At 33.7% G+C, this 27,841-nt stretch overlaps 2 protein-coding genes across 6 annotated transcripts in view; one reads left to right on the top strand and one right to left on the bottom strand.

Annotated features, from left to right (window-relative positions):
* Positions 1 to 309: 309 nt before the first annotated feature.
* On the bottom strand, positions 310 to 27,816 carry LOC123531473 (sulfotransferase 1C2-like). Of its 5 annotated transcripts, none has more exons than XM_053517170.1 (7): positions 27,681 to 27,816; positions 7,124 to 7,252; positions 6,744 to 6,841; positions 6,235 to 6,364; positions 3,719 to 3,813; positions 2,881 to 3,067; positions 310 to 2,538 (listed from the first exon to the last, which is right to left on the bottom strand). In XM_053517170.1, the coding sequence occupies exons 1-7, from the start codon at positions 27,802 to 27,804 to the stop codon at positions 2,399 to 2,401; spliced, it is 903 nt and encodes a 300-aa protein (XP_053373145.1). In that variant the 5' UTR covers positions 27,805 to 27,816; the 3' UTR covers positions 310 to 2,398. The 5 variants fall into 5 exon arrangements, with proteins under 5 accessions (XP_053373145.1, XP_053373146.1, XP_045168411.1 ...); XM_053517171.1 differs by lacking the exon at positions 27,681 to 27,816 and adding an exon at positions 27,073 to 27,489; XM_045312476.2 differs by lacking the exon at positions 27,681 to 27,816 and adding an exon at positions 24,145 to 24,481.
* LOC123532408 (sulfotransferase 4A1-like) overlaps positions 17,770 to 27,841 on the top strand; it is a 29,874-nt gene continuing 19,802 nt past the window's right edge. The window contains exon 1 of the transcript XR_006682634.2: positions 17,770 to 19,862. The gene's annotated coding sequence lies outside the window, so the exon portion shown is untranslated. The remainder of the gene's footprint in view (positions 19,863 to 27,841) is intronic.

The raw sequence follows: 27,841 nt of genomic DNA, 5'->3' as shown, positions 1-27,841 counted from the left end.
TAACCTTAATTCATCTTAAGGTAGCTGTATTATTTTGAAGGTAGCAGTTTACAGTCGGCGATCAGCAAATATTTTAAGGTATTGATATTAATATTTAAAGTAGCAGTCCTAAGGCAGTGAGTTTATATATTTTAAGGTATCAATTTAATAGAAAACTAAAATAAAATAATAAATTATACATTCCTTGTGGAAATGTACTGGTGCCTTAAACATATTTCACTCAGCTGAAACTCTCGGCACTCTAAGGTCACATATTCAAAATCCAATCAGCACACCAAGACATCACTGACTAAGGAGAAGACACAAACAAAGGATAATGGAATATTTTATTAAAAGATCAAAGTTTTTTTTTACATCTGTTTTAGTTTCTATGTGTAGGGATAATTGTACTAAAGATTCTATCTATATTGTTTAGTTCCTTTTACTGTAGACCGTGCTATTCTTTAATTTTAGTTTCCAGTTGTATGGGTAATAACAGTTGAAATTACTATCTATATTTTTAGTTTCTCTTGAAAATAAAACAGGGGGGAATGTTGGTCTATAAAATTTAGTTTCTTTTAGTGTAGACTGTGCTATTCTTTAATTTTAGTTTCCAGTTGTATGGGTAATAACAGTTGAAATTACTATCTATATACATACAGTGAAATCATTTCAGTTTGTTATTCATTCTGAAGGAAACAAGATGGCTTAGTTGAGCTATAATGTCTTGATTATTTGCAAAAGCGGTTAACTTTATACCACTGACTACTGCTTCCTAAAGTAGGACGGAATATATTGAAGCTTGTGATTTTAAGCCAATAGGAGTATTCTCATTAGGGTACTGGTAATTATATAATCGTATACAATAAATTATAAATGTCAATGTACAGATATCATTAGTTCTATTATCTTGACAATCCATATAAAAGCTTATTAAAATGTCTAATAAAATACTTAGTACTATATTATGTCTTTGTACAAAATGCCTCAGCAGCTGTGTACCATTTATCTATTGTCAATGATAAACTAGAACTGTCACAGGAGTGACTCATACCCCCACCATACGGTCTTGTCACAGAAGAATGGCAACCATAAGTAATCTTAAAAATACTTAGAATAATATAAAAATGTCAAAAAAGCTTAATACTTAAAAAGAAGTTTACTCACCTTTGGAGTACTTCATCCTGGGCTACCACATATAAGTAATACTAGTATAATTATGTGCCCTGGATGAGGGATGAGGTAAATATAAAAAATCTCTAATATTAGGGATACACTAAAAGTGAATACAAAAAAGCGCTTACCGACCCATGTTACCACAGAAAAATGTATTTACTTTTTACAAAGGACTGATAATGAAAAAGTTAGAAAACTACCTAAAATATTGAAAATCTAAAAATAGGATTTCTAAAAATAGACTAATTCCTGGAATTTAAGGGGAAGAAACTCAGTATAAAAGTTAAAAAAAGGTTACTTCCCTTTGGCCCTAAGCCAATCAGAATGAGATATAGTGAAAATACATCAAAATTAACCTTATATTCTAAGTAAAAGGGGACATAATTCAAGAAAATTTGGTGTCAGAGTTATGCACCTTGTGTCACATGATGTGGGTGATGAGGTGGAACATCTATTTTAAGTTTGAATCAAATCCATTTTGTAATAACTGAGATACAGTGAATATACATCAAAATTAACCTTAAATTCTAAGTAAAAAGGGGCATAATTCATAAAAAATTGGTGTCAGAGTTATGCACCTTGTGTCACATGATGTGGGTGATGAGGTGGAACATCTATTTTAAGTTTGAATAAAATCCATTTTGTAATAACTGAGATATAGTGAAAATACATCAAAATCAACCTTAAATTTAAAGTAAAAAGGGGACATAATTCATAAAAAATTGGTGTCAGAGTTATGCACCTTATGTCACATGATGTGGGTGATGAGGTGGATTAACTATTTTAAGTTTGAATCAAATCCATTTTGTAATAACTGAGATATAGTGAAAATACAACAAAATTAACCTTAAATTCTAAGCAAAAGGGGACATAATTCATGAAAACTTGGTGTCAGAGTTATGGACATTGTGTCACATGATGTGGGTGATAAGGTGGAACATCTATTTTAAGTTTGAATCAAATTCATTTAGTAATAACTGAGATAATAGATTTCGGGACGCGACGGGACGCGACGCGACAAAACTGACTCCTATATACCCCCTCTCCCCCCCCCCCCCCCACCATGTTTGGTGGGGGTATAATGAAATGAAAAGTTCACTGGTATGAATGTTTCAATCAAAGATAACTTGAAACGTTTCCTCTGAAAATTAGTGAGTTCTCCACATATAAAAATCGTGTTCCTATGTGTTCTATAAACACGTTATTCAAGGACGGGATATGATTTGAAAGAAAAATCGATGCTTTAAGTTGTTTCAGTGCTACTTGGAATAGGCTCAGACGTGTGTTCAAGAATTAGACCTGACTTTGCTACTTCACGAATCATTTCATCGATTTTCGAACTTTGTTCAGGCTTCAGAAACTTCTGCCATGTACCAGGAACACCTGAAAAAAGACCACGACTGTTGGGGAAGAGTGTATGTGATTTCATTCGTTTCATTTATTTCTTTTGTTTATATCTCGCTAATAATATAGGACGACGGATATGCTGGCATCCAAATTAAATCTGAGAATTTTTATAATATGTTCAAGTTTAACCGTAACCAGCACAAGAATAAGTGGAGAGAAACATAGAATACCTTTACATTCAGACAGAGCGAAACGAACTGAATGAGAAAGGAGTAAATTTTCAAACGATTTTCATCAAATATAAAAGTCCTACTACTATCATACTACAAGTAAACAATTTAAATTATTATACTTTTGACAATTAAGAAGATAACTTACCTTCGTTGATAAAGCGAGCACCATTTTCGAAGTTCATTTTCTTAAATTCTACCCAGTAAGAATTATTGACTGCGGGATTATCTCGCATATTGGCCACACTGCAGTGGTCAGCTATTCTGGATATATCATCTTCCGTAAGTTTACGTCCAAGAAAGTCTGCAATGCGTCTAACGGCAGCAAGCTTATCCTTGAAATATAATCAAGCATTATATGAAACAGGCTTACAATGACTTTAAACAATTAAAATATGCATTTCAATGTCATTCACGTCAAAAATGTAATTAATTTTGGAACTATAATCACTATTGTCAATCACAGGCTACAGCACATAAAGATGTAGCGCGGGGATTTTGTTTGTTTGTTTGTTTTGGGTTTAACGCCGTTTTTCAACAGTATTTCAGTCATGTAACGGCGGGCAGTTAACCTAACCAGTATTCCTGGATTCTGAACCAGTACAAACTGTTCTCCGCAAGTAACTGCCAACTTCCCCACATGATTAATCAGAGGTGGAGGACTAATGATTTCAGACACAACGTCGTTTATCAAATAGTCACGGAGAACATACGCCCCGCCCGAGGATCGAACTCGCGACCCCGAGATCAGTAGAGCGCGGGGATTACACAAATTATAATCATTAATGCCAATCAAAGGCTACCTCACATAAAGATATAGCGTGGGAGAAGCGGAGGGTGGTATTCTATCTTTGTCTATATAAAAACGCCATACTGGATTGGGAGGAGTGCAATTTCAGGACGAGACTCATTCAAATGTAGCCACTACTCGCGGGGATCAAAAATAGGGCATAAAAGCATTAAATGAAAAAGTAAAACTTCCTTACCCGCACTACTTCCTCATATTTTAGGAATAAAACTTGACTGGCATTCTGTCTTTCCCAGTATTCCAACACGTGCCTTGTCCATGGACAGGCATATCCTAGGAGTGTAATTGTAGGTGAAAAAAATGTATCACTACCCAAATGAAGAAATAAAGGTTGAACTTCATGCATTACGCACAAAATTCAATCTTACGTCAGAAAAAATAATGAAAACAATCTACGTTAGTATAGTATAATTTCATTTTCTAAACGGCAAGAAATGTAACTATGTCAAAACAGTTTAGTTTCCTTGTTTTCAAGTAAAATCATCTCCCAACATTTTAATCATGTAGAACGGATGTAGTGGTGTAGTGGTATGACGCCGTGTCGTGAATTATATCCCCAACCGCCTACCAATATCAAATATTTTCTTCTCGATAATATGGGAACTGGCGTTTGTAGATTAACTAATACAATCAGTCTTAACTAGTAGCAAGGGATGTGCCCTTCTGGACATACGAGGGGCGTTCAATACGTAATGTTTCTCCGTATGTAGTTCCGTAACCGCTGGTTATTTTTAGATGCAGTTTTCGGCACATTATAGAGCAATTTATTGGAAACAGAATGCAATATAAATTATAAAAATCGGCAGGTTGAAAGTAAAAATATAATCATTTTAGTGAGGTTTACTCAGGTATACTGGACCATAATTATAATTTAGGTTTGTCCTGGGCATCCAGAGTCTCAGAAAAATAGAATAACTTGTAAAATCAAAAAATTCTATCATTTTTCTATAAGGTACAGCAGTTTGTGATGCGTTTGCATTTGTTTTAAACTATCTATTGCATTTTTAATTTTACAACACAACTAAAAAATCTAAACTCGAGGTTGATTCCATCTGGAATGGGTGTTGAGAGCGATTAATCAAAGTTGTAAAAACTAGTTTCGCAATCGAGAATTAAGATACTAGTATCAACTTAAAACACAATAATTTTTAAACGATGCTTATCGCGCCTGACAAAATTGCAGAGGCTTATTGTACTCACCTATCATTTTTTTGAGTAAAAATATACACACTCAATTTAAAACTGTTATAAACTTAATTATTTTAGTTTTGATATCTTTTTGTGAAGATCATGATTTGTTTTATCTGTTTGAACTGAAAATTGAACTATAGTTCTAATTGTTGAATAGTAGAATCAAGGAATTGCTTATTACAATCTCAATATTTTGGACATAAAATTGTCTAGTATACCCGAGTACACCTCACTCAAATGATTATATTTTTACTTTGAATCTACCAATTTTTATAATTTATATAGCATTGTGTTGCCAATAAATTGCTCTATAATGTGCTGAAAACCTCATCTAAATATAACAAGCGGTTACGGAACTACATACGGAGTAACATTACATATTGAACGCCCCTCGTAGATTTAGGAGCAAGTAACATCTTTTGTGAAACTGTCAAACTTTTGCGAATCACTTACGTATCTGAATCACTTCATTGCGTAGAATAATTTCAGCCGTAAACATTTTGTAAACATAAAGAAATAAGTTAAAGCATAGCAAAATTTCCATCTATATAAATATATAATGATCATCTTGTAAAGGCTCGGATGCAATGTCTGTTTTAAATATTGGTCACCAGTATGTAGAACCCCTGGTTTGGACGCAAGGATAAGTACATTCAACCTGATTGACATATATTCGCTTTATTTTTTTTTCTGTTTAACATCCTAATGTAGTGATTTAATGTGCTAACAGTCTACGTTATCGCACATAACAAACTTAGTGGTCATTGATCAAGTAATTCATGGCTATAATTTAGTGGTATCTGTCCTAAATCTCGTGAATGTGACATCCGGGCCTTCGATGCATGAATTTTTTGCGAACAATGAGTGGGTCGCAATGGGGTTTGCTTTCACATATTGGCCATACATTCGAAGGTAACCACGTATGTTAACCTTTGTTGCAAAAAAAAGATGTTTGGCATGTTTCAACAACGCCACTTTTCCATCCTCAGGTTTAGTAATTTTTAATCCGCGGAGCGCGTTCAACCAAAGAGTCGCCTCAGTTAGGAAAGGATAATTTTAACGTCAGAGGTCATGGAGTTAAATTTCTATCTTTTAATGACAACAGTTTGCGAGGTCAGTTGCTCAGTGAAGTGTGACTTACAAATTCTAAGTGTTCCTTCTCAAGGAACAATAAAATTATCTAATTCTGTTTTATCGATATTTCTTCAAAGTTTAACGACAGTTTCACGTGGCACATGTCCTTTGGTACTGTACTAGTACCAGCTTGGTCTCTGTAAATGACTAACAACTGTCCATAACAAAAAGAGATGGAGCACGAACGATTTCAGAAACTGAGGCTTCTGATAAATAATCAAGGAGAACTTGCGCCTCGCTCTGAGGTTAAACTTGCAACCCTTTAATTTACAGTCGTTGGCTCTTTCATCAGTGCTAACCAGGAATCATCGCATTTCACAAATGTTTATAATTACTTCAAACGCCATCCAATATCACTTTAACACTAACCTGTTCCCTTGATAAATCCATCAGCTAGAAGGTCGAGTGTTTTTTCGTCCTCTGCCAATTCGTTTGCCAATTCCATCATGCGAAAGTATGACGTTAAAGCATCCTTTGGATTTCTAGCAATATATATTATCTGCAACATAAATTATAGCAAACACGTAAAACATAAAATGAATAACAACAAGTTATGGCGTTCAGATTGAATCACAATTTTAATAAATAATTGTATAGCACTGCATTCGGATTCCTTTCTATTATGAAAAGTTCTACTTGTGTCACAGCCGAATGTAAACTACAATAAATGGAAGTTGCTAAAATATTATTGTATATAAATAAATTCTTGTAAGAATAACTTCGAAACTCAAAAGTGGACTCTGTACAGAGTATATGCAAGCATTAATACAACTCCTCAAGGCAACATAATCTAGTTATCTAAGATATCGTCTTTAAACCAGACTTTACATTGATTGTGCCAGAAACATATTTCGAAAGTGGAAGATCTCTTTTTTTACCCTTCCTTTTCCTTTCTGTAGTTGCTCCGGTAGCAGGAAATGATGTAGATGTGTTTTGATCATCCGAGGGGATTCCATTTGTTCGATGTATTTAATACCTACATTTGAGAATAATAATGAATATAAAGCATTCTTTGAGTATACATGTAACTGCATTTGATGTGCTTGATATAATTTTCAAGATATTGCATAATATTATGATCTGATTTACAACATATGTAAAACTCATTTTAGATAGTCTTAACTATCCGGAAATTGCTATATGTGAAAATGTGTACATGTGTGTCATTATTTTACTTAAATCGGAATTTGCAGCTTTGTAAAGTAAACGTCTATACGTAGACGTAGACGTTGTTATATTTAAACATCTAAAATATTACCTCTGTAACAAGGGTATCTATCATCCTTAAATTCGATTATTGGAAATCGGTCATCAAGTTTGACACTCTTTGCAGTCTCGAAGTCTAACGTTTGAATCAAATACGTCATCTCTTGTGCAAGAGTTGTCCCTGTAAAGGAATACTGTAAAATAGTTGCGTACATCATCGTTTATGAATATCACCATGTTACTTTGAAACTATTAAGACACACTGAAAGAAGAACACACATTTATTTTCGCTTTTGGTGACTGTTAGAATTTCAATCATTAATTTTAAAAATGAAAAAAGATATGTTCTTTTTCTATCCCCGTTTTTTCAATGCAGTGGCTGTATTTAACTAGATCTATGATTATAACACAGTCAACAGGCCGTAACTACACTGAGGCAAACGGAGGCACATGTCTCTGTCAAAAGTTTCGTAGTTACATTCCCTTTACTCCAAATTGGAATCACTTTAACTAATATCCTTTCCGCAGCCTTAACGTACTAAAACGTATTAGCGTCTGATGGCCCTTTCACGCTTCCGTAGAAACAACATTTATTACACGAAATTTATTTTGAAAATATTTCTGAAATGTCTAGGTCTGCAGCTCTCAAATACGGTTATATCTTACATCCGAGGCATATACTGACACTCTCAGACAACATCAAAAATGACCTTTTGAGCGATTTGATGAAGTTCCAAAATTATCAATGTACCTTTGGTCCATACATTTAGACGGGGTTACACCTGCGCATGACCCCTGACTATCTACGAATCAAAATACGACTTTCGTTTTCAAGTTTAGCATTTGTACTTTCATTTTCTTTACTTCCGGAAATAGCTGAAGGTCGAGTGACGTCATTTTCTATGTTGTCAAAAGCATATATATGACTGGCGAGATTGCATAAACATGTGCTGGCCGTCCTAAGTTTATTAGGAAAATCATTTTCTAAAAAATAGTGCTTTTTGGACATTTTTTTACACGTTTGTACGAAAACTGACGTTTGAGACAAAAATGGTTAAACCAAAAAGCAATATTAGGAAATCTGTTTATAGGAGAATTATGAGAGACAGAGTAATCTCAGATCTCCTGTAAAAATTAAAAGCGCTAATCACCAATCATTTGTCACAAAACATTGTGTGCTTAGTTTAAAGAATTGTCTTGGTAATAGAGACTCTCGTCTGTTGATAACTGATGGTGCATCAGCAAATTTCCAACTCCCTCGTCTCATGCGTGCCTCGTGTGATATGACCTGGCAAAATCTACATGAGTCAAATACATATCTCTAGACCAAGCTACTGTTATAATAACTCTTCTTTTACTAAATGCAATAATTACGGAAATGGTGTTATGAAACTGCTTTCAAAACATACTTTTTAACACCGAAAAAATGTCTTTGTGTTGATTTTTGACTTATATCCTTTCACACGGGTTGTAGGGTGAAAAAACGAACTGAGGTACTGTTTTATAAAATTAAAAAAGTGGCGAAATACGCTCCATCCGTTTCTATTCATCGATAAAAAAGATTAGATCTACATTAATTTAGTAGTCAAAAGATTATACAAGATATAAACTTAAACCAAATACTTGCAAATTTGTTAGAAAAGAAAAAGGTATATTGTACACTTTTATGACTTAAAATAGATCCTTAATGTTTCTGTCAACTAGATTATATTACAGATTCCAAATTAAACTGTAAGTTCCCGTTATCAGAGTCAAGAATGATAGTCGAGCGCGTTGGTCAGACTTAAGAGAAGTATCCTAGAACTTTGTATCCTAGAACTTTGTATCTTAGAACTTTTCATTTTGAACAATAAATGTCTACTTGTTAGCAAATCTGAATATTACCCTAACCTACTCATCTCTCCTGCTTAATTTAAACTTTATATTTTGTTTAAATTTTATGCTATTTCATTTGATTAATGTCGAAAACAGATATCACGCCCCTCGCCCGTTCATGTGTGCATACACGCAGCTACGCGCCTGAACACAAAAACGGGTTGTCATCAAATTACACAAAGGAGATTTCTTAGTCAACTTGGATCGGTGTTCAGATATGAAACGTACCAGCTTTTTGCATTCTAAAGATGTTTATAGTATAAAGTTAAAAGTTACTGCAAAAACTTGCACCGAATCCTAACAAAAACTTTGCTAAAGCAAGTATCATACATAATAGTATAAGAAATAATCCCATATAGGCTATAATACATTAAGTTTAACGTCGCAAAAAGTAAGTCATCGCGCGTTTATTTTCTGTATCTTAGGATTTAATTACAATGTCATGCGAGCTTTATAATTGTGTCTTAATTACAAAATCACACAGTCATCTTAGTACAGAACATAACTCATTTTTAGATTTTCAGATATGATATTCAGAAGACTGGAAGAAGACTGGCACCAATGGGAGACGTATCTGAATATTCTTTATAACTTGAAGAGTTGAACATGATAGCTCGTTGTTACACACTGACACTGTCCCACACACTGACACTGTACCACACACTGACACTGTACCCGTGTATGTTTGGTTACCTTAGTGATTATGGTGCTTTTTCATTAATTAATTTAATGTTATAATTGATATAAAATATTGTAAACTATAACATATACTCTTATCATGTTTCTATCAAACAAGTTATCTTTTAGATAACAAATTAAAAGACATGTGAACTTTACAATTCAATTTATATTTTCTTAAAAATGTCCCCACTTCCATTCCAAACAATAGGGATACTGCATTCCTATTTTTAAACAAATTAATTTAAACAAAATACACTGTATATCTATTAAGTTTCAGTTGTTTTTATTTTTATTTTCCTTGTTCAAAAGGTCCCCAGCCTTCAAAAGTTTATTAAAAATAATTCATTTCTGTTGTAAAAATATTGATGATACACCTGTGGGTACGTTCGAATATCCAGTTATGGTACTGAAGCTGAAATACGGGGCGCATTTAGCGATAACACGCTCCGATTATTAACATGTATTAAAGGAACATTTCTCATACTATAAGCAATTATGGCGGTGAGTTTCATATAATAAACTATGAACATTTTAATAGAAGGAAATTATACCTGAAATAGGATCGAAACGCATGAAAATGCATGTAGTTATGAATATTTTCCGGCGGAAATGCCTTCGATCCCTCTGGCCTCCGTTAAGTTGGGTTACAGGTCTAAGCCAATGTAGTATTGAAAAGCAACGTATATATGACATATATAACAAGAGATCACAGAGTGATCTTGGCGCCCACCAATGTGCCATTTTTGAGTGTTCCAAATTTCAAGACTTACTGACTAGCTCAAGGTCAAATTTCATGTCCGTACACAACACTTAGCATGTGGTCCAAATTCGAAAGCTGTAGCTTGAGAAATGTGAAAGTAGGTCACTAGATCAATTTCAAGGACGAAATGTGAAAGTAGGTCACTAGGTCAAAATCAGGGTCAAATTACACTTCAGAACACAAATTTATGCATGTGGTCCAAATTTATAGCCTGTACCTTCAAAAATGTGGAAGTAGGTCACTAGGTCAATGTCAAGGTCAAAGTTTGTTTCGGTACACAATCCTATGCATGTGGTCTAAATTTGAAGCCTGTAGCTACAGAAATGTGAAAGTAGGTCACTAGGTCAATCTTAAGGTTAAAGTTCATTTCGGTACACAAAACTATGCATGTGGTCCAAATTTGAAGGCTGTAGCTCGAGAAATGTGAAAGTAGGTCACTAGGTCAAAATCAAGGTCAAATTCCAATTCAGAACACAAAACTATGCATGTGGTCCAAATTTGAAGCCTGTACCTTCAAAAATGTGAAAGTAGGTCACTAGGTCAAAGTCAAGGTCAAAGTTTTTTTCAGTGCACAAAACTATGCAAGTGGTCCAAATGTGAAGGCTGTAGCTACAGAAATGTGAAAGTAGGTCACTAGGTCAAAATCAATGTCAATTCATGTCAAGGTTCATCTTGCCACTCAAAACCATACATGTGGTCCAAATTTGAATGTTGTAGGTTATTGACAAGAAGATTTTAAAATCTTTTTAAAAAGATGATGCTACATAACAAATGCCAAAGCCCTAGGCTTTGTGGTTTGGACAAGAAGATTTTCAACGTTTTTCCCTATGTAAGTCTATATAAACCATGTGACCCCCGGGGCGGAGCCATATTTGACCCTAGGGGGATAATTTGAACAATCTTAGTATAAGACCACTAGATAATGTCATATACAAAATATCAAAGCCCTAGGCCCTGTGGTTTTGAACAAGAGGTTTTTCAAAGTTTTTTCCTATATAAGTCTATATAAACCATGTGCCCCCCGGGGCGGGGCCATATTAGACCCCAAGGAAATATTTTGAATCATCTTGGTAGAGGACCACTAGATGATGCTTCATACCAAATATCAAAGCCCTAGGCTCTTTGGTTTTGGACAAGAAGATTTTCAAAGTTTTTCCCTATATAAATCTATGTAAATTATAGAAATAAACAAAGGGCCATAACTTACTAAAAAATTGTTGAACCAGTCTGATTTTCAGGAGGACACAACTAGGGTACCAATACATCATTCTGACAAAGTTTGGTCAAAATCCCCCAGGTAGTTTCTGAGGAGATGCGATAACGAGAAATTGTTAACGGACGGAAGGACGGACGGACGAAAGGACGACGGACCACGGACGCAGAGTGATTTGAATAGCCCACCATCTGATGATGGTGGGCTAAAAATAACCAACCTGATCTTGGGTACGAACAGACCCATATATCGTCCTCTCTTGTGTCCATCTTTTCAATTTGCTCAATTTCATTTTCCACCATTTGAATTCCTTTATATCTTTTCCTAACCAGCTGCATCATAGGCAGCTTAGCATTTTCAATAAGAAGTTGCTCCACCATCTCTAATCCAGTCTATATTACACTGATATAGTGATTTCTTCGTTCTCAAAATTCGAAACAGTAAACCATAAAGTTTACATGCTAAATCAACACGGATGTTAAAATTAGAATGAAAGGTTCCATGCTCTAGTTCCGCTTACACGCTTGTTTATCTTTTTTTTTACAAAATATCTTAGCATTACATTTCTTGTATTTACAGAATTTTAAGATCTTCATAGGTATATAGTATATTAATGTTTCTTAAGACCAGTTATACAAGCTCTATTAACATAATAAAGATTATAAAATAGTTAAGGGGACGCATATTGCTACATTCACAGTTCATACAGAAATGCGGAAGGGGTGCATATTCAAGAAATCGATGGTGGGAAAATAAAAAACATATTCCTAAACTGATATAATACTGATGGACACCTGTAATATTCAGTATTTTGTGTGTAAGGATGTGGTACTATGAATGTAATAGGAAAACAGAGGTCTTTGTGAAAGTACATTCAACACAAAATATTAAGCTTTTGTATAAGGAAAAAACAGGTTTTTTACAATAACAGTGTTCCAAATAATGTTGAAGGGATGAGATTTTCTTTCTAACACACCAGGTTTGCTTAAACATGTAAAAATTTAACGCCATGTCATTTCAGCTCGGGATGGACGCCATATTTCTCATTGATAAAAATGTAAACAAAAAAAATCAGTGTGGGATTAGCATTGCAAGGGCATAACATGACATTCTACACAATGAATACCTTAGAACAGATATCTAAGATGCTACACAGGTCAGGCGGGTTAAATGCATAATGGCGATCACTTGAAATTCATCTTGAAAAGGTGGTTAATTTTAGTTTATTTACATGGTTTTTAATTTTCCCACGACTTCTCGGCGATTTACTGCAAATGTACTACTGCGCCGGACGAAAGGTAACTCTAATAAACAACGGGAGACAACTTAGGTGTCAGCACGTGTACGATTTTTAAAAAAATATGTCGATGATTATAATTTCTTATCAAATAATGAATCCTATTCAGATATTCGTCTTTAATATTAGAAAATTATTAATTTCTGTGGACATTTGTCAAAAAATATTACTTACATTGGACTACTTTGCGCATCAAACTGGTTTCCGCTTCAGTTGTGAGGCACTTCCGTCATACTTTTTGACAACAATAACAAAACATAAAATGAATCAATAAAGTCAATTATAAACCGACTGCTACTTAAATCAGTGTAAGTAAAGTTGTTGTTACAACATTATACATGTTCGTTACGTTATGAGATAAAGTTTATCTTGAACTGCATAATCCATTAATTACGTTTAGATGATATTGCATTTACAACTTATTTGACCCCATTTTTTACGTGAATGACAGCATTCTCGTGCAACTCGTGCAAACAGAATTATGAAAAGTATGGTGGAGAATTCAAGGACAAATTATAAATGACATTAAAGTGAGGATAACTGTATATTCGTCCAGTTTTGATCATTGACATGCCTGCTGTGTATTAGTAACTTTTGTGAACAGGATTAGAATGTTACTTTTGCACATATACACATTGATTGGACCTCTCAACCAAATTTCATACCTTATTTTAGGGATTTTTAAGACAATACATTTTCAAAAGTTTGTTGAATGTGTTTTGATATTTTAGTGCATTGTAGTTCATGAATACCAAGTTAAAAATTAATAATGGCAACATTTCAAGGCTCTTATTGTAAGCCACTAGACTTCTGTAACGATAAATGTTTAATGTATTAAGGGGAATATACTCTTTTAGTTTTGGAATGTGGCATTCCTTGACCACCGTATCTTTTCTCATGCACTACTTTGTAAACAAACTAAATAATGTGTTTTAGCTTACATATGCGAAATGAAAAGCAAGACAGTGACCATATTTCACATTCTTTCTTTAAATTAGAATCTGTAGGACATTGATAAATGTTTGGACAAGGTGAAGCACTATTATTTTCGCACCAAAAAGTCTTAATTGTTGACTTTGAATGTACACAAGAAGTCTTATGTAATTCAACAATAACTTTCTTGTTTCAGTTTTCTCATTTTTATTTTAGTGAGCAATCCTTTGTGTACTTATAACAGTTGAAACAGTATCCATTTCATGTACCAAAACCTTGTACTTTTTTGCAGGTAAATTTTATCATACCCCACCCACTTTTTTCTAATTTCAAAGTATGCGTCCCCTTAACTCAGTCTGGTATTTCATATTTGACATTTGCGAATTATACCTCGTTATCCGATATTCTTACTGCATTTTTAGGGATAATCTCAAAACATTTTATTAAGATTTTGATTTTTCGAATATTTATTTACATCAATATATTAAGCTTTTTAATTCAATGTTTCATCTTGAATCACTCTATTCCTCAAAATCAATCCTACTGTTACAATAATATTAGTGTGCAACAGTAGCAATAAAACTGACAATAATTTCAGTGCGCAACAATAGCAATAAGACTGACAATAATATTAATGCGCAACAGTAGCAATAAGACAGACATTAGTGTGCAACAGTAGCAGTAAGACTGACAATAATATTAGTACGCAACAATAGCAATAAGACTGACAATAATATTAATGCGCAACAGTAGCAATAAAACTGACAATAATTTTTGTGCGCAACAGTAGCAATAAGACTGACAATAATATTAATGCGCAACAGTAGCAATAAGACAGACATTAGTGTGCAACAGTAGCAATAAGACTGACAATAATATAAGTGCGCAACTGTAGCAATAAGACTGACAATAATTTAAGTGCGCAACAAGAGCAATAAGACTGACAATAATATTAGTGTGCAACAGTAGCAATAAGACTGACAATAATTTAAGTGCGCAGCAGTAACAATAAGACTGACAATAACATTAGTGCGCAACAGTAGCAATAAGACTGACAATAATATAAGTGCGCAACTGTAGCAATAAGACTGACAATAATATTAGTGCGCAACATTAGCAAAAAGACTAACAATAATTTTAGTGCGCAACAGTAGCAATAAGACTGACAATAATATTCTTGTGCAACAGTAGCAATAAGACTGACAATAATTTAAGTGCGCAACAATAGCAATAACACTGACAATAATATTAGTGTGCAACAGTAGCAATAAGACTGACAATAATTTAAGTGTGCAACAATAGCAATAAGACTGACAATAATATTAGTGTGCAACAGTAGCAATAAGACTGACAATAATATTAGTGTGCACCAGTAGCAATCAGACTGACAATAATTTAAGTGTGCAACAGTAGCAATAAGACTGACAATAATATTAGTATGCAACAGTAGCAATAAGACTAACAATAATTTAAGTGTGCAATAATAGCAATAAGACTGACAATAATATTAGTGTGCAACAGTAGCAATAAGAATGACAATAATTTAAGTGCGCAACAGTAACAATAAGACTGATAATAATATTAGTGCTTAACAGTAGCAATAAGACTGACAATAATATAAGTGTGCAACTGTAGCAATAAGACTGACAATAATATTAGTGCGCAACATTAGCAAAAAGACTAACAATAATTTTAGTGCGCAACAGTAGCAATAAGACTGACAATAATATTCTTGTGCAACAGTAGCAATAAGACTGACAATAATTTAAGTGTGCAACAATAGCAATAAGACTGACAATAAAATTATTGTGCAACAGTAGCAATAAGACTGACAATAATTTTAGTGTGCAACAGTAGCAATAAGACTGACAATAATATTAGTGTGCAACAGTAGCAATAAGACTGACAATAATTTTAATGCGCAACAGTAACAATAAGACTGACAATAATATTAGTGCGCAACAGTAGCAATAAGACTGGCAATAATATTAATGCGCAACAGTTGCAATAAGACTGGCAATCATTTTAGTGCGCAACAGTAGCAATAAGACTGACAATTATATTAATGCGCAACAGTAGCAATAAGACTGACAATAATATTAGTCTGCAACAGTAGCAATAAGACTGACAATAATACTAGTGCGTAACAGTAGCCATAAGACTGGCAATAACATTAGTGCGCAACAGTCGCAATAAGACAGACAATAATATTAGTGCGCAACAGTAGCAGCAGTAGCAATAAGACTGACAATAATATTAGTGCACAACAGTAGCAATAAGACTGACACTAATATGAGTGCACAACAGTAGCAAAAAGACTAACAATAATTTTAGTGCGCAACAGTAGCAATAAGACTGACAATAATATTAGTGCGCAACATTAGCAAAAAGACTAACAATAATTTTAGTGCGCAACAGTAGCAATAAGACTGACACTAATATTCTTGTGCAACAGTAGCAATAAGACTGACAATAATTTAAGTGTGCAACAATAGCAATAAGACTGACAATAATATTATTGTGCAACAGTAGCAATAAGACTGACAATAATTTTAGTGTGCAACAGTAGCAATAAGACTGACAATAATATTAGTGCGCAACAGTAGCAATTAGACTGGCAATAATATAAATGCGCAACAGTTGCAATAAGACTGGCAATCATTTTAGTGCGCAACAGTAGCAATAAGACTGACAATTATATTAATGCGCAACAGTAGCAATAAGACTGACAATAATATTAGTCTGCAACAGTAGCAATAAGACTGACAATAATACTAGTGCGTAACAGCAGCCATAAGACTGGCAATAACATTAGTGCGCAACAGTCGCAATAAGACAGACAATAATATTAGTGCGCAACAGTAGCAGCAGTAGCAATAAGACTGACAATAATATTAGTGCACAACAGTAGCAATAAGACTGACACTAATATGAGTGCACAACAGTAGCAATAAGACTGATAATAATATTAGTGCGCAACAGTAGCAATAAGACAGACAATAAAATAAATGCTTGCACAGTACCGATAAGACTGAAAATATAATTAGTGTGCTACAGTTGCAATAACACTGACAATAAAAATAGTGCGCAACAGTAGCAATGCGACTGACAAAAAAATGTTCGTGCATAACAGTAACAATAAGACTGACAATAACCTTTGTGAGACTGACAATAATATTAGTGTGCAACAGTAGCAATAAGACTGACAATAATGTAAGTGCGCAGCCGTAACAATAAGACTGACAATAATATTAGTGCACAACAGTAGCAATAAGACTGACACTAATATTAGTGCACAACAGTAGCAATAAGACTGATAATAATATTAGTGCGCAACAGTAGCAATAAGACTGACAATAAAATTAGTGCGCAACAGTAACAATAAGACAGACAATAAAATAAATGCTTCACAGTACCGATAAGACTGAAAATAAAATTAGTGTGCAACAGTTGCAATAACACTGACAATAAAAATAGTGCGCAACAGTAGCAATGCGACTGAAAAAAAAATGTTCGTGCATAAGAGTAACAATAAGACTGACAATAACTTTCGTGCATTACAGTAGCAATGGGACTGCCAATAATACTCCTGCATAACAGTAGCAATAAGACTGACAGAAATATTCGTGCATAACAGTAGCAATAAAACTGACAGAAATGTTCGTGCATAACAGTAGCAATAAAAGTGACAAAAATGTTAGCAGTAAGATTAATTGTAACATTCGTGTAAAAAACTTGCAATTCATGTAGACCTGTAATAAAGTTAACTGCTTTTCCATATAGGCTTATATCTCTTAGAGGGTGCATTTAAACTTTGGAATTTTAAATGGAAACGTGTGGTAGCTAGACTACGCTATATAGCATGAACTAAAGCTTTGTAAACTCACGCCATGTACCCGGATAATCTTAACTCTGTTCAGCGACCCTAACTCAGTGCCAACATGGCGGATGTAAAGCCGATACAACTTTGTTTTCTGTGTAATAACGATGTACAAAGGAATGTTTCTGTTGTTATATCTATCTCCATTGATCAAGCGTATGTTTATTTCAAAATGCATCATGTTAAATATATCAACCCTTGTGTTTTCAGGTGGAAAAACGACGAACAATGCAACTTTTTTCAATGAAAACTTTTACAAAAAATCTTTAAAAATACTTCTATGCTTTTGATGCCTCGACTATTTTGTTGTTTGAAAGCAAAGATATGCTGCTTTATAGGCCCGTTTACACTATGTTGTTAACCAACTACATGTTGACACAATACATGTTCAAATGTACTGACAGCGAGAAAATGGATAAAAACCTAACTTTGAGTTGATAAAAACCGAACTCAGGAATGGATAAAAACCTTACTTACACGAAATTGCGTGACGGATAAACACCTAACTGACTAGTATTCTATAGAAATGAATGAGTTGACATGTACATGGTGTGATTATTGTAAACATTACTTTATAAGCGGTATTGTCTTCAAACTTTGTCATTAATTTTTCAAGATGTTATATGTATGCCCACTACAGTCAAGTATTTTTTCATAATTTTAATATTATGCAAATAGCAATGTTTGGAAAAATCTGGATAAAACCTGAAAAAATAACTCAGTATAAAAGTCAAAATTATTATATTTATATAAGAAATTATTTAATACCACCGATGTTCGAAGTTCTGTAGTCCCCAACCCTCTCTCCCTCTCCCTCACACACACACACACACGCACACATACATGTAAACGCAACCAATCGGGGATGTAAGCTATAAACCTACCAACTGGGAACTTCTTTATTACTGTAGCTACAGTTATCATATTTCTATCAACTCTTATTCTTATGATCTTAAAATTATCCAAGGCTTTAGATTAAAGCTATCTTCAATTATTAAGCAATGATATGAGCGGGGAATTTTGTGTTTAAACCAACTGAGGTGTATGTGTAACAAACCGGGTGTTTGTGTATAGACGAAATGTGGAATTGTGTGTTTCAACAAAACGGGGAGTTAGTGTATAACTAACCGGGTACGTGTGTAAAGTTGAAACGAGGAACTAGGTATTAAAATGGTGAATGCGGAAGCTCCTGTTACATATCATATATATATGAGGAAAGACAATCGAGGGACTTAATTTGATTTGATGGGTTTTACGCCATTTTAAACACTGTTTCAGTTATGTCAGGTGGGTAGTTTACCCAACAATCGTTCCTAGAAAGATCAAGTACTAGTACTCAAACTGTCATCTTTCTTACATAAAGAGACCTGGTCGGTAGCAAGGATTGAACTCATGCCCCTTAATCAGTGAGTACTTACGAGTGATTTTAAGTCAGCGACTCTAACCACCCGAAAACAGAGGCGGTCAGACAATAGAGAAAGTTCTATATTCTGTATGTAGATACATGTAGCAATCAGTCGACATTCAATCAAAAATTGTCTATGTCAAATGTTAACATTAAAATAACTGTTTATGACAAGACATAGAACAATTGAAGAACAAACCAGACTAATGATGCAGAGATATAATAAAGCACCAAACAGTATCTGGTTTTATCAGTTGTGTTCTTAAATCACTTTCCATTGCCTACAGCAACTTTTGAACTTCGATATTATAAGATTCTTTCACTGGTTGTAGGTGCTAATAGGAATATCCGGCCTCGAGGGTAACTGTTTAGGCGGTAACGAGGCTCTCTGTCGAGTTACCGCCATAATAGACACCCGAGAGCAGGATATTTCCATCTGCACCTATAACCAGTGGTAGAATCTTTTTCTTGCATACCAGTTTCAAGAAATAATAATAAAAATGAAAATAAAATCAATTGAACAGCTTTCTTTTTTAGAACTAGATCTATTTCTTATGGAGTGTATTTAAACAAAGCGCGGGAAACCAACGTATGTAAACAGGAAAGACGTCATGACGTTTCAAAACAAACAACAATGTTTAGTTCCGGTTTTGTTTTACCAGTTGCAGCGTAACGTTATGAATTTTGATAAGATAAAGTGATTTGAATCGAGAAATATACTATCAGGAACCAATAGGAACTGTCAAGGTATTGAATTTTCATTCCGTTGTTTAAATATAATATATATTACTACACAAATCTTTTACATGTAAGTAGTTCTTATACGTCATTTACAGCACGAGAGTCATCTTACACCACCCCTGGGTGTAAGATGGACTTTTCCAACACTGATAAAGATACCGGAAATCCCCGTCTGGTTTGCAAGAATAAGTAATATTGTATGTTTTAGTTCCTTCTTTATGTTTTAACTAAAAAATTAGGCATTCACAAATCTCCGGGCGGATACAGGATTTGGTGTAAGGGGTGCAAAATATTTGTAGTAGAACAACTAGGAGAGTCCGTGGGCATGTCACCATCTCCCTCTCCCCACCCCACCCCACCGGAACATTTTGAAAACAATAGATCCACCTGGTGCATTCTTGGCGTTCTGGGGTGCTTTTTTTTTGGTATTGAAAAAGGACAGGTTTTATGATAAAATCAACCCAAATAACATGCTACGTAAAGTCCATGTTTTAATGACTCGTCAGACTTCTTCTTGCTTAAGTATCTCAGAATGGAATTTGTAAGCGCCCGATTTCTGAGGATTTTTATGGGGAGGGGTTACTAAAGTTTATTAACGTAAAATAAAAAGCTTTATAGGCGCTCGTGCAAACAAAAAAAAATGCCCCAATCCCTGGATCCGCCCTTGAATCTGTGCTAAGCAGACAATTTATTTTTCCTTCAATTCTATTCGTTCAAAACACAGAATTAACAGTCAAACATATAAGTGTGGTTCCTTTAACCCTTTCGCTGCCTACAGAAAATTCAAAAGATGCCAAAGTTACGTCGATGACGTCGAAAACCGTTCGAGAATCCTGACGTTAGTCATTGCGTTCCGGTTAATTAACATGCGTTAGTAGAGTTTGTTTTGCATGTGTGTAGAATAAAGTTTTTTTTATATTTTAAAAGAAACTTTCATAAAACTGATCATAAGCAGATAATTGCATTTGCTTAGCAGTAGATAGATGTAGAAAAAATACATTTCTAGTTTACTGGATTTTCAACGTCAATCTCCCATAAACTTTATGGAAAATAACATATAATTTTCCTCTGTTGTTAAATATTCTAGTTACAAATCAAAATCACGTAAAGTATAATGATGCTATAAAAGAGGAAGAAATGAACTTGTGCGAAAATAAACTATCACATAGAAAGGAAAAGCATAATCCGTTGGAAGACATTGTCTGCTAGACAATATACGATATTAAACTAGAATTATTTCGCTGCCAAATAAGCTATAAAATTTAAAAGGTAACATTCAAGCTAACAGGGTCAATGCTTAGATCTGTTATGTAAACTTTTAGAAACTGCCATGTTTTTACGAATCAAAAGCAAATCAGTTGTGGCTGCGTAATGATTTACAGAGACATATTGCCACCTAAGAATGCACTACTACTTCCCAAAACTTTTATCCAAAATATGTCTGTTTTCAGCAAAATAATTGCCCTTTGAATGTATGTATGTATGTATAAGTTTTTCATATTGATTAAGTACCACCTTAAGTATTTATCAAGATTATTTACTAGTGCGTTCTAGATCAATATATCATTTTAGCGGCGCTCATACAAGTAAATTCTACACGCCAATATATGCGTTCGTTTTTCTTTTGCCTTTAAGGCATAAAATATATATGTAAAACAATAAATGTGACATTCAACATACAACAACAGTTACTGCTCATATTATTGCCAGCAATCTTTTAAAGATGATTTACTTAGCTATGTAGGGTTAACGCACGTTTTTTTGTGTAACAACATCTGCAGAATCCCAAGGGATTGGTTGGTGCACGAGCCCGTAGGGCGAGTGCACCAACATAGCCCGAGGAATTCTGCAGATGTTGTTTCACGAAACAAACGTGTGTTATCGCTATTCTTGCATAAAACACAACTAAAGTGCTGGAAATATCGAAAAAGCAAGACTATTCAGCTGACATTAGCCGATCGAAGTCGGCCGTTTCAGGTTGTTATGGACACATGTTTTATTTATGCATTTCCAGGGCATACAGAAACAGTGCATATTTTATACATGTCGAACGGACATTCTTGTTGTGGTAATTTCTTTAATATTAAATATATGTAAAATAAGCATGACTTCCCCTTTTTCCGATATATCGGTAGGAACTTTAGCTTTAGAGGCTCGGAATTATGAGAAAAGGGCATACTGTACACGGCATCCTGTCTTTAGACAATTTGCAGGTGAGGTGCCGACAGAATACAATTCTGCTTGGTTTAAATTAATAGTCTGTCCCTTACGCTTTTTAAATGTAAATATTATCGTTTAATAGAAACTGGTATCGATACCTATATTCTTCATGTCGTTAAAAATGAAATCTCTAGGCCTATAACTAGAAAATTTTGCTTTGCACCCCACCCCATCGCGATTAAAGTTTGATAAACACAAAAATTTGAATTTTTCCAACATCGATATAATCAACTTAGATTGGATTTATAAACTCAAACATGGTTGGTGAGATCTACAAATAAATTGAAAAATATATAATAAATACCTTCTGTTCATCAAATGTTCATTAACTATGGAAAAAATTCTTCAAACTTTACGCTTCGTCATGTTTATGCTTTACATTACACACCATCACTACATCAGTAGACTGCATAGATGTGTAAAGTAGACACAAACATTTTTAAAAAGTTTTAGTGTAAGATTTAAAGTTAGCATGTCAACTTTCTCGACTCAAATTAATTTGGAAAACGAAATTGTATTTTTGTAAATATTGTTTGCCTATCATTTTCAGGGATTAAATCGCGGCGTGTAAACTTACTTTGAGTCTAATACGCGTAATAATACAATAATAAGGAACGTCAATTCAGTCGCGTATCAAGAGAGGTAGCGCTTATTACAAGTTAAAGTAAAGTTAGGTTGAAAAATGATATTTTTAATAAAAATGCAGATGAAAAGATTTCATAAATCTCGGACCTTTCGACTTCGGCCAAAATTGATTCGGGATCCATAATTTGCTTACGTTGGACCCGCAACAGCATATTCAAAACGTTCACCAACAGCGCGTGCTCACGAGAATCTCCTTGTTTGTACACGTTTTTTCCCTGTTTGTGCATGCCCGAAATCGGCAAAAAACAAAGGTTTTATGCAAGAATATGTATCAACCCACCAGTACCTGTGTAAAACTGCAAGAAAACATTTTATCTTAAATGGGATTTAACGCTATTTCTTAAGAACATTTAAGTTAAAGTATAAACTCTGATAAAGACACCTCTGAGGAGCAAATACCTCGCTATAAAAACAATATTTTCTTTCTCATTTAATTCATGGTAAATTAACCTAGTTCATAGTAATTTATTTTGGGTCGGTTGTGAAACAAGTTCTACAACTTATACTAATCACTATCGACAACTCATTCCTGATAGAATCCATCGCCATGAGGGTATGAGAGAAGAGAAGCCATTTTCCCTTTTAATGTTAAGCGCCAAGCAAGGGAGCTACTGGTACCAGTATTCACGTCTTTAGTATGACGCGGCCGTGGATCGAATATCTTCGCGCACTCGAAGCGGACGCTCTACTACTAGGCTCTCGAGGCGGTTAAATTAACTTCTCAAGAGGAACAACCTCTGTACAACAAATAAATTTCCGTCTCGCTTTAGAAATTGCATTGAGCATACGGTGCAATGAAAATATTTTTCAACTGCATTTTATATACATAGGGTGTTAAGTTAACAGTATTAACATACATGTATAGCAGCTACTGTATATGTAGTTCTTATATTCTCTGTAAGTGACTGAAGGAAGTTTCAATCAGAGGTAGACGACGAGTAAGATTAGACGTGGTACATAAATCACCATGTAGAGAATGATTTCAAGTATTTTGTTTTTTCCTGTTGAGCTAAGTAGATGATAGAGATGTTTTGTAATAAGGACACATATTTTCCATTCATCTGATCTTTCTTCACCTCAACCAGAATGTCAAGCTACAACTTCCTGATTTTAAGTATTTTGTTTTTTCCTGCTGAGCTAATAGATTACAAGTAGATGCAAGAGATGAACTGTAACAATGAAACATATCTTCTTTTTTTTTCAGTTCATTTAAAACAGCTATGGCATTCTTTCTTTTCATTTTGTTACATGTTCTCTTACATAAGTGTGAAAGTCTGACAGAAAGGAAGAAGCTTGTACGCCTTTAAATAAGTAAGACAGGGATTATGTGGCGTTAACACAAAATGCATGGAATTGAAATAATTGAGAGTTGATTAATCGCAATCGTTGAGCGGAGAATGTTTCATATCACAGTTCCGCATACCTGCAGGAATTAATCCCTCCAAACTGGCAATTTCATATGTAGCATGTATAAGTTATTTTAGAACGAAAAGCTGCTGTGTATACGCCACTATATTGTCTATTTCTGTAAACCGCAAATGTCTATTTACTCGGTAATCAGGCTCCAGTTGAATACTCTTTTTTCCCCCAAAGTCGTTTAGATATAAAAACGAGACATTTATTTGTGTAAAAAAATGCCGTTGAATCATCTGGCAGATGTTGTTTGAAATACGATAAACATGACTGTAGAAGCTATGTATTTTCTTAAACATGAAGACCTTTTTTAAAATTTGGAATATCAACCCAATTATCTCCAATTTAATATTCACTGAGAAAAAAAAATATAATTAAAATCCAGCAAATCCAGCAAATCCAGCAAATTAACTTAAACACTCAAATAACATATCAAAATTTGAGTGTTTTATAAGGTTTATTATAACGGCAGCTTTATCAAAGATGTTGTATTCGACTCTAGTTAATTTTGCCAGGCCCCGATCACAAGAGTCGTGCAAGCGCCGAGTTTAATCCTGTAAAATCCACAAGAGCCGAATACTGCTGTTATTTTTGCTGCTTAATAAAAAACTGATCTGATTATAGAACACAACCGAACAGGTACCAAAAGATGACTGAAACAACACTGAAACAAACAACTATTTATCTATCAGGTGATGATTAATGAAAATACTCCAGGCACGTGTATGATACGGATATCCATCCAGCGCATACGGATTTTTATTTTTGTCATATCGTGCTTTTTTTGTGAAAAACAAGCCACATTTTAACAAAATATTTCAAGGTTTTATAGTCACATTTGAATGTCTTCAATCAAACAACTGCTTCCTATCCAATACATTTGACCTGCAATTTTCCGTAACGCCATGTTTTAACGATATTGCTCGGAAACGATTTAAAAATATTTCTAGCTTTGGAATTAATTAAGACTTTCAATAATTCTTACTGAGTAGAAAATTTGGATTAAGTGAAATGACGACTACACGAAATTATTGTTAAAATGCCTGAAGTAAATATCAGTAAATATATCAGTTAGGTTTTCAATGACTGCATACACTGGTAGCCATAACAACAAAGTGCGAGTATTATTTAGTTCAAGATCATATTTCTTTTCTTTTTTACAGTTGTAATATATATACACCAAATTTTATATAAAAACAAACAAACAAACAAATGCAGATTTCGTGTTTGTATAACTATAACAAATTTGAAAAAGTTTCAAAGGCAGTCTACGACAGGTTAGTACATTCCTTGAATAAAGACGATGAAAAGAAAAACATTTCAACAAGATACTAATTTGTCCTTTTTTTTTTAAAAGAACATGTATTGTGTCATACTGTGAACATCTACTGGTCCGACAGTGTGTCGATCGTTCATTTTTAATGAAACGAAAGAATTAAGATCATCCTAATTTGATATTTCTTCTTTAAAAATCGAAGTTTCTATAAAAAGTTGTACTATAAGAAGATTTCTTCGGTCGGACGTATTACACTCAAACGACTGAAATCTATTTATTATTTCGCGGGAAATACTATTACGTTGACAACTTTTGTGTAACGTCATCTCAAAAATGACGTCACCATATGCTTGTAACGTTGTTATGTTTTCATATCTATAGGAACAAAATTATGTTTCTGTGTTGAGAAAAAAAAAAAGAGTTCAGCTCATTCTATGAACGGTGTAAACAACTACAATTTAGCCTGTACATTTTAATTAGTCATAGCTAAAAAGATAGTCATACAAATGTACAGATGGAGAAAGGTGTATGTTTATGTTTTAAAAAATACAAGTTAGTATGTACAATATTAAAAATTAGTCAAAGCTTAATAGATAGTCATTCTTATGGAGAAAGAAACTTTATTTTATGCTTTTTGTGTAACTTATCTATTATCGGACTTCTATTATTTGAAATAAGAAATTTCTAAAATCCAAAAGTTAGTCATCTAAAGACTCCAGTTTGTATGAAAAGCCTATAATCTGACAGTCACTTATGTAAATTTGGTAAGAATTACCTACAGTAATGCTACTGGATCATATTACTATTTTGACTGAAAGATATGACAGAGAAATTAATACTTGGTTTTTAAACTGTGTACAATTATAAAATGGTTATTTAAAACATGTAGATCTATGTATATGTTTGAACAATTATATGTATGTTTACACAATAATAGGTACATGTTTTATACAATAAAAAAGTGTTTATAATTTTGATATGCTTTTGGTATGCATAGTTCAATTAGTCACAGCTTTTGTAACCATACACCCCTAATGATTAAACGACTAATTGTGCTTTTATTTTATTTTCTCATATTCATGAACAATTTGTGAATATGGTATATATGTACTCCATAGAATTTATCTCAAAAAGGTACCTTACCAAAATGAAAAATTTATTTGTCTATTTAAAAATACTTGTTACAATAATAACATGTTAATTTAACGTTACACATTTATTTTTAAGTTAACATGAATAGTTTGTTAACACAACAGTGTCTACTCCTATGACATATATGTATACTATACTTGTTTTAAACAGGACAACAGTTATTTAGAAATCTGAAGGAAGTACATTAGATTCCAACTCTAAATTTTACTATTTAGCTAAAAGTTATTTCCCAAAAAGACCTCTTTCCCTATTTATCTATTGACTACTATGTTTTGCTACAGTTGATACTGATTGTTAGTTTACAACTATAAACATTTATTTGAATTCTTCTTAGAACAGAAGAATTTTCATAACATCTGGTAATTCTACCGACAAATCAAGTCAGATTTGCCCTTGTGGTTTCGTTTTCGGTCAAGGGTAGATCATCTGTACTTGACATCAGAATAGATAGATTTTCTATATTTTTTTACTAGCATGCAACTGCCAACTTAGATAAAGTACGTCACTTACCCCTTCTTGATAGTTAAATCGCAAGCTGACGGCAAAATTCCAACTGAGAAATTGAGATTGCTTTTCTTTTCAAGATTTTAAATTTAAACTCCAAAAAATGACACAATTGCTGAGAATTCTATTTATTAATATCTCTATCCACATTAACACCATTTTGTAACACTGAATTTGGCCCCTCTTAATCACGGAACACTGTTTTACTGGTAGACCACGTGTGAGGGACATTAAAAGTGAATTAAGCATGCTTTTTCTCAAAAATCACACGGTCAATGATTATGACACATTAACTTATATGTCTGACCTAGTAACATATTTACGGTCATTATAATTCTACACAGAAGCGCGTGCAAATATCCTAACCAATCAAAAACTTAGATACTGAGTGAGGTTATAAAATTTTCTAATTATAGACTAGGTTACGATGAATAGATTCTGAACAAGATGAAACTTAAACGCCGATTCCTTCACCTTTTTAAATAAAAGTTGTCCTCTACTGATCACGTGTTTTTTTATTATTATTATTATTATTATTATTATTGAAATGTGAATCTCATGTTTATGTTACATTATGTACATACTGAGAATTTAATAATAAACTTGAATAATACTTGTAAATGTTCTGTACAGATCGGCCCGAATCGGCCCTTGGCACTCAACGTAGTAAAAGCAATCGGCCCAAAATCGGCCTGTGGCACAGAAGTGGTTAAAAACCATTCGGATTAACGAAATCATGCATACAACAAAAACACAAACAACTTATTTGGATAAT

This window comes from Mercenaria mercenaria, chromosome 11 (genome assembly GCF_021730395.1).
Source record: "Mercenaria mercenaria strain notata chromosome 11, MADL_Memer_1, whole genome shotgun sequence".
In the NCBI taxonomy this organism is placed as follows: Eukaryota; Metazoa; Mollusca; class Bivalvia; order Venerida; family Veneridae; genus Mercenaria; species Mercenaria mercenaria.
The sequence above is the reverse complement of the archived record's forward strand: the minus strand, read 5'-3'. Positions and strand labels throughout refer to the sequence as shown.